This window comes from Palaemon carinicauda, chromosome 26 (genome assembly GCF_036898095.1).
Source record: "Palaemon carinicauda isolate YSFRI2023 chromosome 26, ASM3689809v2, whole genome shotgun sequence".
Classification (NCBI taxonomy): Eukaryota; Metazoa; Arthropoda; class Malacostraca; order Decapoda; family Palaemonidae; genus Palaemon; species Palaemon carinicauda.
Window position 1 is genome coordinate 85362540 of NC_090750.1, and position 20113 is coordinate 85382652.

The 20113-nt window shown below is 40.1% G+C and overlaps 1 protein-coding gene across 1 annotated transcript in view; it reads right to left on the reverse strand.

The window, feature by feature from the left end:
• Positions 1–36: 36 nt before the first annotated feature.
• LOC137619652 (ankyrin repeat domain-containing protein 40-like) overlaps positions 37–20113 on the reverse strand; it is a 71063-nt gene continuing 50986 nt past the window's right edge. Inside the window, exons 4-6 of the mRNA XM_068349880.1 lie at positions 11551–11805; positions 2170–2317; positions 37–2010 (exon numbers count right to left, since the gene is read on the reverse strand). Coding sequence (XP_068205981.1) covers positions 1827–2010; positions 2170–2317; positions 11551–11805 — 587 coding nt within the window. The 3' untranslated portion in view covers positions 37–1826. The remainder of the gene's footprint in view (positions 2011–2169; positions 2318–11550; positions 11806–20113) is intronic.

The following is a 20113-nucleotide window of genomic DNA, read 5'->3' on the forward strand; positions in this document are numbered from 1 at the left end:
TGTAACAACATATTTTCACATAAAAAAATGCCAAAATTCAAGGCATGTTAAGTCTGTTTACCTTTATTTCTTTTCTAAAGAACATTTAAGTATGAAGAATCTGCTTTACCAGCAAATTGTGCAATTAACAGATATTTTTCACAATCAAGGTGATAAAGGATCAGTTAGTTTAATGACATTCAAACTAGTAATCCTAAAATACGCACTACTTTAAGTTTATGCTGTTACAAAACAATCAATATTAGGCCATTTATTTCTTCAACTCATTCACGTAAGATAGTTACATGTAGTACCTTTACTCATTCATTTATCATTCTTAAACTTTATAAAATCTATGCTGTTCTTCAGTAAATGTAGAATCCGTCTTTTGTAATTACTATAGAACTGAAAGGTGAATCACATTCCAGAATATCCTTTTGTAAACATAATCATCCAAACGTAAAATCTGTCTTTTATAATTCTGTAAAACTGAAAGTTGAATCAAATTCAAAAATATCTTTTTGTAATCATAATTAAAGTACAAATGTATGAAATGATAAACAAACATAAAAATTGCAAAATTTAAAAAACTATGGCAAGTGTGTTACTGATATAAGATATAGTAATGTGATTTTTTGAAGATGTATACAGTACAAATGTTTGTCAAAGCTTTTATAAACAAAATTTTGAGAACCCTTTAATACTAGTTCTCATAGCACTGCTATAACACCTTCATGGCTCAGGTTTCTGTAACCACAGATAAGAGCATAAAATGCTACAACAGTCCAAGATATGAAAAGGTTTAACACCTCAAAGCAATTATTTCTAAAATCTTATATATTCATATAGTTTCTCTGAGAATCACAGAAAAGGTATAATATTTGTGATATTTGTCATGTAAAACTTTGAGTTAATAGGACTACCAAATGGTAGGAATCATATATCTTAGGTATAACGTAATACACCTAGCAAATTCCATTACTAATTGCGCTGTGTTGAATTCCTTTACGCAAATCTATATTTGCTTTGTGCATTGGAAAAAAAAAACATTTAAAAGTGTAAAGTAAGAACTTATTTTTGGGGTATTGAATACACATAAATAATTATTAAACATTAAATCTAAATAACTTATTAACCACTTATTACAGTCGTAAGACCATAAACAATGACATGAACTAATTCAAGTTTTAAAAAATCATTTGAGCAAAGGGCACCTTTATAAAATTCGTTGATCAGTATCTGTTAAACATATGCATGAGATGTTCAGTGACTCTGACTAGTAAAGCAGATAAGATTTCTGCACACAAGAATATATCAAGTGGTTCCAGTGTTGAATTAAATGATTCTAAAGTGATTGCCATCTGGACACAGGAATATATTTACTATTGATGAAAACACATTATATTAACAGAAAACAACCATTTACAACTAATCATGTATACTGAGACAAGGGATAGCTCTAAACAAGAGAGACACATATGCAAAAACAATACTGAAGGACTGCATGCTGAGAAGGAACTACATAGATACTATATAGTACTATATTATAAAATGAAAGGCTTTCATACACTATAAAAGTTAAAAATCACAAACACACTCATCCCAAGAGATACAGATACTACAAACAGCTCCTTCACAAAGAACTACAGTACAGTTCTAAACAAAACTATTATTAATACCCATATATTACTACATTCAACACATCTTTAGTAACAAACATTTTGTATCAATAGTTTCAAACCATAACTGTAAAAGGGATTTCCCTGCATGCATTCGTATATTAGTATCAGAGACCATTTTTACACAATACCTTATAAATACATTCAGTGTTCAAACTATCACATTCACTAATACAAAATTGTCTGGTTTTTAAAACTTGATATTGACTGATAGCTGTTTTTAGTGGTGGATTGAGAGTCACTATGAGATGTAACAGGCCGATTTTGACCCTTTATAACTAATTCTAATTCAGTATAATCACTTAAACGTCTGACATCTTTGTCGTTACGAAGACGAGTGTTTGGAAGTTTCCTGAAAGCAAATTGAAATTTACCAAATCTCCCTTCTTAAAGCTAATTTCTTCATATTCTCAAGACAATCAGATGATTTTCCAAAAACAAAATCTCAATACAGGTACTACAGTACTCTATATCTACAATATTTTACAGTATAAAGCAAAATAAGTCTTACCGTATTCTTTCAACCATCTGTGGGTTGATAGCTAACTCTCTGCAGCACGTAATTAGAAGATTGCTGTAGTTCATATGGGTAGGTTGGAATTCAACTTCTATGAAATCTGGATCACTAGAATATGCTACCCGCACTTTCAAAACTATTTCTGTTCAATAAAATTTATTTAATTAAAAATATGTTATTTTCATTAGTAAAATAAATTTTTGAATATACTTACCCGATAATCATGTAGCTGTCAACTCCGTTGCCCGACAGAATTCTACGGAAGGGATACGCCAGCGATCGCTATACAAGAGGGGGGTGTACTCACAAGCGCCACCTGTGGCCAGGTACTGCAGTACTTCTTGTTGACACCACTTCAATTTTTCCTCGGTCCACTGGTTCTATGGGGAGGAAGGGTGGGTCAATTAAATCATGATTATCGGGTAAGTATATTCAAAAATTTATTTTACTAATGAAAATAACATTTTTCAATATTAAACTTACCCGATAATCATGTAGCTGATTCACACCCAGGGAGGTGGGTGAAAACCAGTGTACATGTATATCAAGAAGCTAAGTATCCCGTATTTCATATTATCAGTTATTCAAAATAACAATGAAATTACAAGTACCTGGTAAGGAAGTCGACTTGAGCCATTACTCTGCCTTAAATAAGTTCGTCTTCCTTACTGAGCGCAGCGTTCCTCTTAGGAGGCTGAACAACTCTAAGGTGCTGAAGTATCAAGGGCTGCAACCCATACTAAAGGACCTCATCACAACCTTTAACCTCGGCGCTTCTCAAGAAAGAATTGACCACCCGCCAAATCAACAAGGATGTGGAAGGCTTCTTAGCCGACCGTACAACCCATAAAAAGTATTCAAGAGAAAGGTTAAAAGGTTATGGGATTATGGGAATGTAGTGGCTGAGCCCTCGCCTACTACTGCATTCGTTGCTACGAATGGTCCCAGGGTGTAGCAGTACTCGTAAAGAGACTGGACATCTTTGAGATAGAATGATGCGAACACTGACTTGCTTCTCCAATAGGTTGCATCCATAACACTCTGCAGAGAATGGCTCTGTTTGAAGGCCACTGAAGTAGCCACAGCTCCTACTTCATGTGTCCTTACCTTCAGCAAAGCAAGGTCTTCTTCCTTCAGATGAGAATGTGCTTCCCTAATCAGAAGCCTGAATAGTAAGAAACTGAGTTCTTAGAACTTGGAAAAGAAGGTTTCTTGATGGCACACCATAAGGCTTCTGATTGCCCTCGTAAAGGTTAAGACCTTTTTAGATAGTACCTAAGAGCTCTAACTGGGCAAAGTACTCTCTCCAGTTCATTCCCCACCAAGTTGGACAGGCTTGGGATCTCGAACGACTTAGGCCAAGGACGTGAAGGAAGTTCGTTTAGCAAAAACCGAGCTGCAAGGAACATGTAGCCGTTTCAGATGTGAAAACAATGATCCTGCTGAAGGCGTGGATCTCACTTACTCTTTTAGCTGTTGTCAAGCACACGAGGAAAAGAGTTTTTAATGTGAGGTCCTAAAAAGAGGCTGATTGGAGAGGTTCAAATCTTGATGACATAAGGAACCTTAGGACCACGTCTAGATTCCAGCCTGGAGTGGACAACCGACGTTCCTTTGAGGTCTCAAAAGACCTAGGGAGGTCCTGTAGATCTTTGTTGATGGAAAGATCCAAGCCTCTGTGGCGGAAAACCGCTGCCAACATACTTCTGTAACCCTTGATCGTAGGAGCTGAAAGGGATCTTACTTTCCTTAGATATAACAGGAAGTCAGCAATCCGGGTTACAGTGGTACTGGTTGAGGAAACTGCATTGGTCTTGTACCAGCTACGGAAGACTTCCCCTTGAGACTGATAGATTCTGAGAGTGGATGTTCTCCTTGCTTTGGCAATCGCTCTGGCTGCCTCCTTAGAAAAGCCCCTAGCTCTTGAGAGTCTTTCGAAAGTCTGAAGGCAGTCAGACGAAGAGCGTGGAGGTTTGGGTGTACCTTCTTTACGTGAGGTAGACGTAGAAGGTTCACTCCTAGAGGAAGAGTCCTGGGAATGTCGACCAGCCATTGCAGTACCTCTAAGAACCATTCTCTCGCGGGCCAGAGCGGAGCCAACCAACGTCAGCCGTGTCCCTTTGCGAGAGGAGAACTTCTGAAGTACCCTGTTGACAATCTTGAACGGCGGGAATGCATACAGGTCGAGATGGAACCAATCCAGCAGAAAAGCATCCACGTGAACTGCTGCTGGGTCTGGAATCGGAGAACAATACAACAGGAGTCTCTAGGTATTGAGGTAGCGAACAGATCTATGGTTGGCTGACCCCACAGGGCCCAAAGTCTGCTGCAAACATTCTTGTGAAGGGTCCACTCTGTGGGGATGACCTGACCCTTCCGGCTGAGGTGATCTGCCATGACATTCATACCGCCCTGAATGAACCTCGTTACCAGCGTGAGCTTTCGATCTTTAGACCAGATGAGGAGGTCCCTTGCGATCTAGAACAACTTCACGAAAGAGTCCCTCCGTGCTTGAAGATGTAAGCCAGGGCTGTGGTGTTGTCAGAGTCCACCTCCACCACTTTGTTAAGCTGGAGGGACTTGAAGTTATCAAGGCCAGAAGAACCGCCAACAACTCCTTGCAATTGATGTGAAGTGTCCTTTGCTCCTGATTCCATGTTCCCGAGCATTCCTGTCCGTCCAAAGTCGCACCCCAGCCCGTGTCTGATGCGTCCGAGAGGAGACGGCGGTCGGGTTTCTGAACAGCCAAAGGTAGACTTCCTTGAGAAGAAAGCTGTTCTTACACCACGCGAGAGAAGACCTCCTCTCTTCGGAAACAGGAACTGAGACCGTCTCTAGCGTCATGTCCTTTATCCAGTGAGCAGCTAGATGATACTGAAGGGGGGGAGGTGGAGTCTCCCTAACACGATGAACAGGGCCAGCGATGAAAGTGTCCCTGTTAGACTCATCCACTACCTGACTGAGCATCGGTTCCTTCTCAGCATGCTCTGGATGCATTCTAGGGCTTGGAAGATCCTTGGGGCCGACGGAAAAGCCCGAAAAGCTCGACTCTGAAGATCCATACCCAGGGAGACAATGGTCTGGGATGGTACGACCTGAGACTCCTCAAAATCGACCAGGGGGCCCAGTTCCTTGGTCAGATCCATAGTCCATCTGAGAATCTCCAGACAGCGACGACTTGTGGGAGCTCTTAAAAGCCAGTCGTCTGACGGAGCCGGACATAAGATCATGGTACTGCTGCACAGTCTGTGAACTGTCAACCATGGGGAAGCGAGGAAGTACAGTGACAACCCGAAGCTGTCTAGACTGTCTGGGTCGTACAGACAACTCCTTATCGGGTTGCTGAGGTTGCCGCACTGCGTCACAACAAGTCACTTCTGCTGGTTGTTGAACGTCTTCCCAGTGACACACTGACTCTGTAAACAAAAAATCCTCTAACAAGGACTAAGCTTGGACTGCATGTCTTGCAACACAGCTCAAGGTCTATGGGAGCAGGTGTGGTAACAGACGGGGTTAGCGACTGAAGTGGAACCATTACCTTCCCTGGAAGCATGTTATGCTTAAATAAAAGTCCATAGGAGGCTACGCAGCTAAAGGCTCCTCTCCAAATGACAGAGTCCTCAAGGGAATATCAGAAGGAGGGAGAAAAGCACTTTCTCATCTACAGGGACCATATCCGAGAAAAGCTAAGTTCTCTCAGTGAGGGTTTCACTGGTGCAAAAGCAGCAGACTAGAAGGCAACGTTATGAAACTGCTTGACAGTCTAGTGAGTTGGCAACAACCAAAGATGTATGACTGAGAAGCATGCGGTAAGGTATGCAGAGCATGTTGTATGCAGAGCATGCTGTATGCAGAGCATGCTGTATGTAGAGCATGCTGTATGCAGAGCATGCTGTATGCAGAGCATGCTGTATGCAGAGCATGCTGTATGAAGAGCATGCTGTATGCAGAGCATGCTGTATGCAGAGCATGCTGTATGCAGAGCATGCGGTAAGGTATGCAGAGCATGTTGTATGCAGAGCATGCTGTATGCAGAGCATGCTGTATGCAGAGCATGCTGTATGCAGAGCATGCTGTATGCAGAGCATGCTGTATGTAGAGCATGCTGTAAGGTAAGCAGAGCGTGTTGCATGGCGTGTAACATTTCTCAGAAATTCCATGACCAGTGCTAGAGTGAGTAATATCGCATTACCGTCCATTGAAAGTGCACGTGCAGAGGGAATTGATTTAGACTGTTTTGTTGATGAATTTGATAGCCGGCATGATAATCGTAGAATTAAGCTACACTAAATGTACTATAATCTACTTCACCTCAGGAAAGGGAAACTCGCCCTGTTGGCAACACTGCATTACTTCATGCATGCTTGCATGGGGTTTAATATCAACATAATATTTACCTTACATTCATAACTCATGATTCATTTTTGTTTTGAAGATATTTTTGCCATATCTTGCGATTTTGTTAAAAATATATTGCAAGGAATACATATATATTTTTATATAAGTAATACAAATAACCTCCATTATCATAATGTTTGTGTAGGCATACATGTATATGATTACAAATGCAAGTTATGAAAGTAATGAGGTGTTATTATTGTCATTTGTTATTCCCAAGTTGAATGGGAAGAGGCTCAAGTTGAGGAGAAAGTGGCAGATGCATGCGTTGAGGTGGCTGACTCATAGCATGAGGTTGCTGCCTCAAGAGTTGCGCTTGCTGTAAGGGTTGCGGATGCGCAGTAGCAGGTTCCTGAGTAACGAGTTAAGGTTCCTGAGGTGTGAGCTGCGAGAGTTGAGGTAGCGGCTGCGCAGAACGCAGTTCTTGTCTCGCGAGTTGAGGTTCCTGAGGTGCTAGCCAAAGGAGTTGAGGCTCTTGCCTTGAGGAGGGTTGGGTTGTCGTACCTCAAGAGATTGTTGCCTCGCTGGTGGAACCGCAAGCGGAAGCGGAGGAAGTAAGGCATAAGATTCCTGCTCCCATTGCTGAGGTTGCCTTAAGGAAGGCGGAGGTTGCTGCACACCGCTGGTAACTGGCAACTCAGTACGCGGTAAGGTATCCTGAGGAACCTCAACATCGTACGCCTGGCAGACTGGACTGCGGTGAGGCGGAGCGATCGCAGGAGGAGGTGTAACCTTCTCAGCCTGACACTCACGCATTAAGACCGCAAGCTGTGACTGCATGGACTGCAGCAAAGTCATCTTGGGGTCGGCAGACGCTAAGGTCTGCTGAGGCAAAGCCTTAACAGAAGATGAGGTCTGTTGCGGCATCACCTTACCTCTCTTAGGAGGTGTGCAGTCACCTGATGACTGCGGAGAGTCAGAGCTAACCCAATGACTGCATCCGGGTTGTTGAACTCTAGAGGTCTGGACTTTACGTTTAAGAGGTCTTGAGACCTGAGTCCAGCGTTATCTCCCCGAAATTTCTTCTGCAGACGAGTAAAATAAGGGCTCAATCGTCTGCGGGTGGGAGTGACGGTCTCTGTAAGACACGCCCGCAACCACCGAGGATACTTCTGTGCGCCGATCAAGGCCTGCCGAACCCTTTTGCCCTTCGACATTGCTTCTCCCCTGGGCTTGGGAGCTTGCAAGAGGTCCCGGACTGGGAGGACGACTGGCACGCAAGAAGTACCCTCACGCACAACACTGACACACTTTGCGCTAATCACTTATCACTTTGAATTTCTGTTTGCACTTATTTCACTGAACTCGAAACTTTAAGTGGTTTGTACCTGAAACACGCAATTCTATCCTTCTTTAAAAGTTAGTAATTGCGAAAACAGAATTACAATGTAACAGAAAAATCTAATGAAAGATAAATAATTCAGTGGCTGGAAAGAGACTAAACACTAGATCAAATAAACTACGTTTAAAATCTCTCACCGCATAAAGCTTGAGAACAAGAATAAACTCTAGAAACGTTTACCTTCTTCCCCTAAAGAGACTAGGGAGAAGAGCAAAAACGATAACAACGTTACTCGCTTGAACGAAACGTTTATCCAGCTCTCTCTCCCTCCGTCTCCATCTCTCTCTCTCTCTCTCTCTTGACATAGAACCTGAGAGAAGAGCCCAATCATATATACTCGTTAAAACATATTATTGTTAAAGGAAAAAAACTGAAAGATTTCCCAAATAAAAAGTTCCTTTATAAGAATTAAAACCATTAAGCTAAGAAAGAATGAACAAAACGCTAGACACGGTTTACTCTTACTGCAACGTGACACCGTGAAAGTTCTCTCTCTATCGTAACGATAGAGCGCAAGCTGAACGTTCTGAACGTCAACAACTGCAGAGACAAAACAAAACGTTAGTTCAACTTTGAAACAGTACGAGACTATCAAAGAAATTCTTTCAAAAACATTAAAATAGCAGAATATGTTAACAGGTAAAACCGAAATGACGGGCTCAATGTTAATTAACTTCGGTACAAGAAAAGACCGCCTACTATTAGGAAAGGTCGAATATAAACAAATATAAAAATTAATTTAATAATTTTATAAAAAAAGGAAGTTAATCGAAGAGGCCTATAAATGGCGGAGAGATATAAAATAAATCTATAACTTTTGTGAGCAAAATTAAGAAAAAGAGTCTATACTCTCTTAGACACCAACACTTCCGTCTAAGGGAAGGGTCGGCCATTTAAAGGTGAAAGAGAGTTCATACTCTCTTCGTCACCATAATTAATCAAATTAATTCCAAAAGCTAGCTAAGCTAATAATAAAACTTCCTGAATAGCGAAAGCTGAAATCTTAGAGCAATACTTCACCAAAAACCGTGAACAAGACTCCAAAATTATAAGCGTATCCATGAACGTCTTGCCGGAAGCACGACAGAGGAAAAATTGAAGTGGTGTCAACAAGAAGTACTGCAGTACCTGGCCACAGGTGGCGCTTGTGAGTACACCCCCCTCTTGTATAGCGATCGCTGGCGTATCCCTTCCGTAGAATTCTGTCGGGCAACGGAGTTGACAGCTACATGATTATCGGGTAAGTTTAATATTGAAAAATATGAATTAAAAGTATTTCGACATAATAAGATTAAGATACATCTTTCATAAAGGGATTTTGACGAAGGAAATATCTATTTCTGGGGGAGGGACCTGTGTCGCCCAGTGAAATGCTCCTTAAAGCACCATTTCTAAGGTATAAATACTGCTAAAATTACCAGAGAAAAAGTTGCATGGAATGCCAGGAATAAACCCATCTCGCATACAATCAATTCAAAATTATTGTTCACTAACTTACACAGAACAGTTTCTTAAATAATTCACATTAAAAAGGAAACCTGCAGCTATTTTAGATGGAGAGGGTCCTTTTGAGCTCTACTACATGTAAAGATTATTTTTGTTAACTATTTCATCCAAAATTACTTATATATTTTATGATTACGTATCCCAAAGCTGAATTTACAGATTTTTCAAAGTTTAGATCTTTCATGTATACCGTATTTGACGGTCTATAAGACACACTCTCATTTCAGCAGGTCAGATTCAGGGAAAAATGTTTCAAGTGTATTTAAGCATATTTTGTTGGAAACAATCTAGCTATATAAAATAAAAGCAAAAACATACCATATATTTCTAGAGCATATGACGACCTTCAGATAAGACGAGGTCAAAAATTAGGCCAAATATTAATGAATTTAGGTTATATCTGTTATATAAATCAACTGGTGAATTACAAAACAATCAGTGTATAGGCTAGCTTTTTCTGCATACTTAAAAATCTAAATTAAATCAAATAGACGATCTTATATCATGCTTTTGCTAAACATGTCAGTATTCCACAAAAAACCAAAACCATTCCTTTGCCTACGTTTAATCACCAGTCATATCGAGCAAACGAACGCATTTACACATCTGTGTATAAGTTAGCTTTGCAGCAACAAATATCTAACCAAGTATTGGTTATGTAATAATATTATTAATATTTTCTACTTGCTTCATCCTCAGTAATTGGAAATAAATTCCAGCAAATAAGAATGATTTTATATCAAGTTTTTCCTACTAAACACTGCCTAAAACATTAAACATTGTTTTGTATACATTTCATCATCGATCATAAAAAATAAACAAACGCATTTACACAGGCAAGTGATAACTAATCATACTAAGATCTTTTAGTAAAGATGTTATTAAAAATATTCTACTTGTCATATCCATAAAAAATTCCTACACATCACATAAGAAAACCATTTTTTTTTTGCATTTAGTCAACAATAACAAAGTACCGCTAATGACATACTGATGTGACAAAGAAGATGGTGCTTGATTGGAGAAAGAGGGAGGATAATTCGAATCATGGTGGAATTTTAATGAAAAATATGCTGATCCAAATTTGATTATTACTGTTAATAATGATACCATCTAAATTATCGAAGGTTAAGGAAAGGGGAAAGTTGAAAGTTGCTGAAAAGGCAACCAGAACTTAATGTTTACATTTTGTCAGCTGACGTTTATAAATTCAAGTCACAGCATTTCAGATTAGATTGCTTTCAATTTTAAAGATTCAATTTTAAAGCACCAGTAATAATACAATAATACCAGCAATGAAAATAAAATACGGATGCATGTAGTTTAGGTTAGGTAAAGTACTTAGCGTCAGAGGGAAGATTAGCCTAGGCCTACGGGAGGTCTCAAACTTCAACTACGATGCATAAGACACAGGGCAATATTTTGAGCCAAAATTTTGGAAAAAAGTGCGTCCTATAGGCCGTCAAATATGGTGACTTAATTTAACACTATAATTTGGAAGATGCCACTATGATACTGCATTAAATTTTCTTATTAAGAGTCCCACTTTCTGTAAAAAGCATTATTTGATACAAAAATATTGTAGGTTTGTACTGTAGTTATGTAGGATCTAATACCAATACCCAGTAAATATTGAGAGCATTATGTGAATACCATTAACCTTAAGATTCCTTATTCCATGTAAGAGATATACCTATTCATAACAAGCTGTATACTTGAAGATTGAAAGATCTCATCTCCCTTAACTGTATCCTAAATGCCACCCTACTGTATATCAACTTTGGGACGAATTTTGGCTTACCCATCCCTTGCCATACAGTTTTTCTACCTAAAGTACTATTCTCATGTCTTTTCTCCCGTCTTTTATTGCCGAAGGATTGATAACCACCATCTTTCCTAAGACAGCCACATAAGTGAATTAATCTTATACTGTATCGAACAATGAGGAAACTTTCTTTTGGCTTTACACCTCTGACAACAAGCAAATATATTTAATGTGTTGCAGCATAACTTTCATTACACATTTCAAATTTAAGCATTAATAAACCCTGAAGTATGCATAACAAAAGCCTCTCAATTACGGTAATGACAAAAGTAGTATGAAGAATTACAGGAAAAATATATTTTACCTTTATTCGATGACATAATTGGAGGTGGTTGGTGGTTGGTGTTCGGAGTTAGCACTGGAGCATGGGATGCTTGATGGTTTGACTGACTTGGAAAGGTCTCTCCTTCATGGACACCATTAGTAAGTGGTTTTTCATTTGGACTCCTTACATCAAGTGGCACTTTATGATCTCCCGGGGGATGGGCTAAGTAATTTGGCGTTATGGGTAAGGATTCTGAACTTGAAGATGCATCTTCAGCAATAGGACCCTCAATACCTTTTCAAAGAAATTTACAATGATAAAACAAAATCAGCTCAACTCCTAATATGAAGAAATGATATTTTGATTATAAAATAAATTTTTGAATATACTTACCCGGTGAATATATAATAGCTGACGTCTCCGACGGCTCGACAGATTCCAAAAACTCGCGAGCGATCGCCGTGAAGGTTGCGGGTGTGACCACCAGCGCCGACTATCGGCCAGATACCGCATATACTTGTCAATTTCTCCAGTTCTTCTCAGTCCGCTGGGTCTCTATCGGGGAGGAAGGGAGGGCCTTTAATTTATATATTCACCGGGTAAGTATATTCAAAAATTTATTTTATAATCAAAATATCATTTTTAAATATTAAACTTAGCCGGTGAATATATAATAGCTGATTCACACCCATGGTGGTGGGTAGAGACCAGTATTAATACAATAAAGGCGTATATGCTCAAGAGTTTTTTGACAATATTTCATAAAAAACCAACTTAAGTATAGGTACCTGGTAAGGAAGCTGACTCTGATGATTACTTTGCCTCATTAGTCTGCTTTCCTCACGAAGCCCAGCCATCCTCTCAGGATGCTGAAAGACTCCCAGGAGCTGTTATATCCAGGGCGAACACCCCTATAACAGGACCTCATCAATACCCTTAATCTGGGCGCTCTCAAGAACCACATTTTGACCACCCGCCAAATCAAAAAGATTGCGAAAGACTTCTTAGTCTCCCGTACAACCCAAAATAAGAATAAAAATTTCAAGAGTAGATTAAAAGGATATTGGGATTAAGGGAATGTAGTAGTAGAGCATCTTTCAAGTAATATGAAGCGAATACTGACTTGCCTCTCCAAAAGGTCGCGTCCATAATACTTTTAATGGATCTATTTTGCTTAAACGCTACTGAAGTTGCTATCGCTCTGACTTCATGAGCCTTGACTTTAAGTAAATTACGATCCTTCTCACTTAAATGAGTGTGTGCCTCCCGAATCAAAAGTCTAATAAAATAAGACCACGCATTCTTAGACATGGGCAAAGAGGGCTTTTTAACGGAGCACCATAAAGCCTCTGAACAACCTCGCAGCGGTTTAGCTCTGGATAAATAAAATTTAAGAGCTCTAACGGGGCACAGCACTCTTTCAACTTCATTCCCCACAATCTCGGAAAGACTGGGGATATCAAATGATTTAGGCCAAGGACGAGACGGAAGTCCATTCTTGGCCAAAAAACCAAGTTGAAGAGCGCATACTGCTTTATTAGTGGAGAAGCCGATGTTCTTGCTAAAAGCATGTATCTCACTAACCCTTTTAGCCGAAGCCAAGCACACCAAAAAAAAGTGTCTTGAGGGTAAGATCCTTCAGGGAGGCTGAATTTAATAGTTCAAACCTGTTTGACATAAGGAACCGTAGGACCACGTCCAAGTTCCAAGCAGGAGTCGAAATATGACGTTCCTTGGAAGTCTCGAAAGACTTAAGCAGGTCTTGGAGATCTTGGTTATTAGAAAGATCCAAACCCCTATGCCTGAAAACAGAAGCTAACATGCTTCTGTAGCCTTTAATGGTGGATGCAGAGAGGGAGCGACCGTTTCTCAGATAAAGCAGAAAATCTGCAATCTGCGCTACAGAGGCACTTGGAAGAGGAAATAGAGGAGGACTTGCACCAGTCTCTAAATACCTCCCATTTCAACTGATAGATCCTGATGGTAGAGGATCTTCTAGCCCTCGCGATCGCTCTAGCTGCCTCCTTCGAAAACCCTCGAGCTCAAGAGTCTTTCGATAGTCTGAAGGCAGTTAGACGAAGCGTGGGGAGGCTTTGATGAAATCTCTTTACGTGAGGCTGTCGCAAGAGATCCATCCGCAACAGCAGACTTCTTGGAACGTCTACCAGCCATAGAAGTACCTCTGTGAACCACTCTCTCGCGGGCCAGCGTGGAGCAACCAACATCAACCTGGCCCCTTCGTGAGAGGTGAACTTCTGCAGCACCTTGTTTAGGATCTTGAAAGGTGGAAAGGCATAAACGTCCAGGTGAGACCAGTCCAGCAGGAAAGCGTCTATGTGGGCTGCCTCTGGATCCGGAACTGGAAAGCAGTAAGTCGAGAGCCTCTTTGTCAGTGAAGTCGCAAAAAGATCTATGGTGGGTTGACCCCATGTCATCCATAGCTTCTCGCACACAGTCTTGTGCAACGTCCACTCCATGGAGATGACTTGTCCTCTTCTGCTGAGGCAGTCCGCCAAGACATTCATTTTTTCTTGCACAAATCTCGCCAAAGGAGGGATGTTACTTGCCTTAAATGGAGTTCCTTCTGATCCGTGGACCAAAGACCCGAGCATTCCAGACTGTCCAGTGGAGCTCCCTAACCCAAATCCGATGCATCTGAATACAACACATGGTTTGGGTTCTTGATCGCAAGAGAAAGACCTTCTCGAAGTCTGATGTTGCTGTCCCACCAAGTCAGACATGTCTAGACTGAGTTGGAGATTGGGAAAGAGATACTCTCTAAGCCCTTCTCCTAGTTCCAATGGTTTAGGTGAAATTGGAGAGGGCAAAGGTTGAGTCTCCCCAGAGAGATAAACTACTCCAGCGATGAAAGAGTTCCCACGAGGCTAGTTCAAACTCTTACATAGCAACTGTTTTTCTCTTGCAAGTGAAGGACTTTTAACAGAGCTTGTTCCATTCTTGTGGGAGACGAAAAGGCCCAAAAAATCAGACACTGTATCTCCATTCCCAAATAAAGAATAGTCTGGGATGGGGTACTGTAAGTTACGACTTCTCTACGTTCACTATGAGACCTAGCTCCTTGGTTAGGTCTAATGTCCATTAGAGGCTCTCCAGACAGCGATATAATGACGACGCCCTGATTAGCCAGTCGTCAAAATAAAGGGAGGCTCTGAATCCTCAAAAAATGTAGAAAGCTTGCTACATTTTGCAAGGGCCTTGTAAAAACAAGAGGAGCAGGAATGAGGCCGAAGTACAGTGCTCGAAATTGGTACATTACTTTCCCGTCCACAAACCTCAGATGTTGTTGAAAGTTTGGATGAATCGGGATGTGGAAGTATGCATCCTGAAGGTCGAGAGAGACCATCCAGTCGCCTTCCCTTACTGCTGCCAAGACAGATTTGGTAGTCTTCATCGTGAAGTTTGTCTTGACAATGAACACATTGAGCGCACTTACATCTTAAGTACTCCTGCAGTGAACGTGGCTGCCAGATCATTGGAGCCATCCCTGATAGCCTTGTTCCTGCAGTGAACGTGGCTGCCAGATCATTGGAGCCATCCCTGATAGCCTTGTTCATGCATGACATAATTGTACAGCAATACATTGACAGCTGGAGAGACCTTCTTACTTAAGGCTCCCAGGGACCAATCCAACAAATAAAAACTTCAAACGCTCGAAAAAACTCCTAACAGGAGATGGTCTAGCTCTGAAGCCGACCATAAAATCTTGGAGCGTCTCATGGCTAGACGACGAGGAGAGTCCACAAGGCTTAAGAAGTCTCCCTGGGCAGAGGCAGGTACTCCCAAGCCGAGAACTTCTCCTCGAGCTTCTCCTGTGTCACACCAGATGCCCGAGCGAGAAGCTAATTAAGAAGGAGGAAAAGCAAAAGCAGACTTTCCTAAACTTCTCCTGGATTCCAACCAGTCTCCCAGTAAGAGCATGGCCCTCTTGGAAGAACAAGAGAGAACTGACTTCGTAAAAGTAGGCGTCGAAGAAAGTCTAGGACAAAATTTCACTAAAGAAATTCATAATTAAAATACAAGGGATTGTTGGACCACCCTAGGTTACTCCTCTTCTGAATGACTCCCCAAAGGTACATTAGTTGAAAGGGGGTCATCAACTTCTTCATAAGGCACATCATCTGATAAATCTAAAGTCTTGCGAGAAGGAGATTTATATTCAGAATGACGTGAAGGAAAAGCCTGACAGGCTACATCAACTTGTATATGAACAGAAGTTAAAGTTGGAGGGTCGATGTCACGTTGTGACTGCAGAGAATGTTATTCTACTACACGTCGTGACAGAAGTAACTGACGTTCAAACGTCCCGTAGTAACAGCGGTGACTGCTGTTCGATGCTATATCGTGACTACGATGACTGACCCTCGACGTCACGTCATGTCTACGGTATCTACCGCTCAACGTCAGGTCGTGTCTGCGGTGTCTGCATCTTAACGTCACGCTGTGACTGCGGTGGCTGACGTTCAAAGCGATCAAAGTTACATCGAGATTTATGCTCCGCATCTCGCTTAACAGCAAAGCTGTCACTAGAGATAACGTCAGCGTGGCGTAACAAAGCTCGTCTAGAAGGTTGAAGACCCGAATCACGTATCCCAGAACCGTGACGTACAAAAAGCAAAGGATCCTTTCGCACAGGAACAGGATCGAAAGCTTCTATTGAAGAAGAAAGCTTTAACAGCATATCTAACTTCGGATCAACCTGTGACTGCAGTGGCTGACGTTCAAACGTCACGTAGTAAACAGCAGTGACTGCTGATCGATGCTATATCGAGACTACGGTGACTGACACTCGATGTCACGTTGTGTCTACGGTGTCTACCGCTCAACGTCACGTCGAGTCTGTGGCAGAAACGTCTGTACATGAACGTCATCGCTATGAACGGGACTCTTATTATGACTACAGCTAGGACGTTGAACTTGTTCTGAAGGAACTAATAAACGTTTCAACCGTCTCGAAACTTTACGCCCAGGCTTTTAAAGAGACGAATCATCGGAAGACGAGGAGAAACTTCGTCTCTCCTGTCTTATGGCAAGGACGTGCTTGCCGAGCAACGTCTGATACCTTTGAGGGAACGTCTGTTCGTTGGTTTACACTCCTCACTCCCTTAGGTCCTACGACATTCCTTCTCCCTGGTGCAGGGGAGCCTGAAAGAGGTCTCGGACTAGGCAAGTGACAAGCACGAACCCTCCACAACACAGAACATGTTTTATGCACTTACTTCACTGATATCGTATTTTTCAATAATTTTACATTAGACATGAATAAAACTGATTTCTACCTGAAGCACGCAATTCTCCCTTACATCAAAAGGTTAGAATTGCGAAATGAGTCGTATAATGTAAGCACATTAGTACAAAATGAAACACACATGCAAAAATCAATAAACATATACATATATATCGAATAAAACGGAAATATATAAAGTTAAAAAGATCAGTGACTGGGGAGGAGACTAAACACTAGTTCACTAAGGACTACGTTTTCAATCTCTCACCGTACAGTGCCTTGGGACGAGAATAAAAACTAAAACGTTTTATCCTCTCTCCCCGTACAGAGACTTGGGACGAGAGTAAAAAAAAACTGAATCGATAACAACGTTACTCGCTCCCAAACTCCTTGTACAGAGACTTGGGACGAGAATAAAGATCGGAATGTTCTCTCTCTCTCTCTCTCTTGTCACTCACAAGAGAATGGCCCACTCACCCTTCGTCAATAACAGGTTATTTGACTAAAGGAAAAAACTGAAAGGACTAAGAAATTGAAAATTAACAAGTTCTTTTAAATTAGTATCTAAAACACTTCAGTTTGAAAGAAGAATGAACAAAACGTCAAAATCGATTTACTCTTTCTGCAAAGTGAAACCGTGATTCTCTCTTTCTCTATCGTAACGATAGAGCGCAAACTGCGTAGCATAAATAAACCAAACGTTAGTTCATCTTTGAAAAAACAGCACGAAGACTATTCAAAGAATATATTTCTTAAAATATTTTCTAAAAAATATTCATTCCATCACTCTTACAGAGCAACTGTTTTAAACTAAACAAAAATAAAAGTTGAATGGGCTCAACGTTGTTTAACTTCGTTTTCCAAGTTAGGACCGCCTACAAAGAATAGGTAACGGTCGCATATAAACAAAAACATAAAATTTATCTTGATGTTTAGTATAAATGGAAAGCTAATCGAAGAGGCCTAATAAAGGCGGGTGAGATATAAAATATAAAATATATAGAGGTAAATCTATAAATATCAACAATAATTTATAAGGTGATAAAATAATTACTAAAAGCCTTTAACACACTTCCGTACACTGAGGAAGGGTCGGCCATCTTTTCTCTATGGAAAAAAACCAGAGATTAAAAAAAAAAAAAAAGCAAGGGCTAAACACTTTTCCTCTCCTTTCAAAAGCATTTCTTTTGAAGATAGTATTGAATAATCCAACACGGCGAAAGCAATAAAACCAAAACCAAGTACTTCACCAATTCGGTCGAAAACTCGAGGTCATAAAGCGAGCGGAACCAACTTGTTGACAAGACCGACAGAGAAGAACTGGAGAAATTGACAAGTATATGCGGTATCTGGCCGATAGTCGGCGCTGGTGGTCACACCCGCAACCTTCACGGCGATCGCTCGCGAGTTTTTGGAATCTGTCGAGCCGTCGGAGACGTCAGCTATTATATATTCACCGGCTAAGTTTAATATTTAAAAAACAAATGCATGCTCTGGAATCATGAATTTAAAAAGTAAAAAAGTTTTAAAATCATGATTCAAATCACAAAGCATAAATATGCAATAAGAAATATATATCATCAATAAGCTAACTTTTCCTCAATGTTAAAGCTGTAACATTTAACAAAAAAATACTAAAGGGTTTTTATTTCTTAAATACATGTTCATTACTCTTGTTAAAGGCAAAATACTGAAGCGAATTATGAAACCACACTCTGAATTGCTGGCTAGAATCAGCTAAGTAGTCATCAGAAGAAGATACAAAGATTTCTCTTCCTAAATAAAAAAAACAAACTATTGTAACCTCCTAAAATATATCCCTTCCTGACTGCCTATAGACATGAATGAGACCCACCAGAAAGGTTTGAGATAAGAGCCCATAAGAGTAAAAATTATCAAATATTAAAAGCCAATTTAAATTACAGCAAGGGCAACTGACTCTCAGCACTTCAGCTATATTGCCTATCCAATATGAAACTTAGCAAGCTATTATATGGTACTGTTCCTTATTATTAATTTGAACCTACATTATCTTATAGGATTCTAATTCTTGCATAATCCTCGTAGCTACGTAGAATTTTTTCTGGATATTTTCAGAAAAAGTTCCCTACTTCCAAAACCAATATATAACATATAAACCAAATACTTCCACTGTGTGCTGTGATTTAGTAATTTTGGTAAAAAGGGATGCTTATATCCAATAGATGTAACCACATGGCTATCGGAGCCATTACATACTCTCATGAAAACTTGAAGAGCCGTTCTCTGCTCAAAATATTGTCACTTGAATTTCTATATCTTTATCTCCTTCAAAAACTGGATATTTCTCCCAATTTTGCAAATAGGCAGGTGGAAATGTGTTCATGCGATCAGTTGTGATCATCTAATCTCCTTTCCTCACTGCCCTTATGACTGTGGAAGGAGTTTCCAACAAAAATCATGTTTTTACTTTATACATACTAGTTTAATTTTGAGACATACAAATGACCATGGTACTAGAAAAATCAGATGGTGAAAACTTGGGGATGTACCAGAGACTTCTGTTACTTGTTTTTCAGGGAGTTTTTAAACTTCAAACTAAAATTTGAGACTTAAAGGATTACAGTATTCAGATAACTTGGGAATGGAATCCACAGATAATGAGTTGGGGATTGGAATTTAGATCGATACCACATCTCTCCTCTTTTACAGTAAAGAACCCACGGATCCAGACGTAGCCACTCCCAATTGTGGTAAGTGTGCTAACCTTCCTCCAACTGGGAATGCTCAGTTGTGACAGTTATTGACCCTTTCTGTCATTGCCACAAGCTCTTACAAGATATCTATTTGTTCTTCTGGCTGTGTGGGACCTAGCAGAAATATCATTATTCCTATTATTACTCTGATTTCTGGACGGAGTATGCATTGGCAAAAAATTATCTGTGATTTGAATAGTAGGGAAGGAAGGCCTAGGCATAACTAGCATTAAGGCTTCAAATTACATTTTTTTTAGTTAAATCAGAACACAGTTGTTCCCTATGTTTCACCACAAAATGAGTAAATAACCTGGTTGCTTCATTGGTACCATCAGTAAGGCTCAATCTAAACAAGTGAGAGTCTACAAATTTCTTTTCAATAAAAGATAAAACTTGATGAATATTTTTTGGTTATCCAAGGTCCATTCTGATTTTAATAATGACTCCCTATTGACATTTTTTATTGATTCCTGTATAGTTTGTTCTACCAAAATGACTCGGATAGGCTATTACCCAGCTTTATGAATTGACAACCTTCTGCGTCACAATTGGGATCCTACTAACAAAAGGGGACAGTACTGAAAAAAAAAAAAAAAAATTAATGGTAATTTAACCTCTGGTT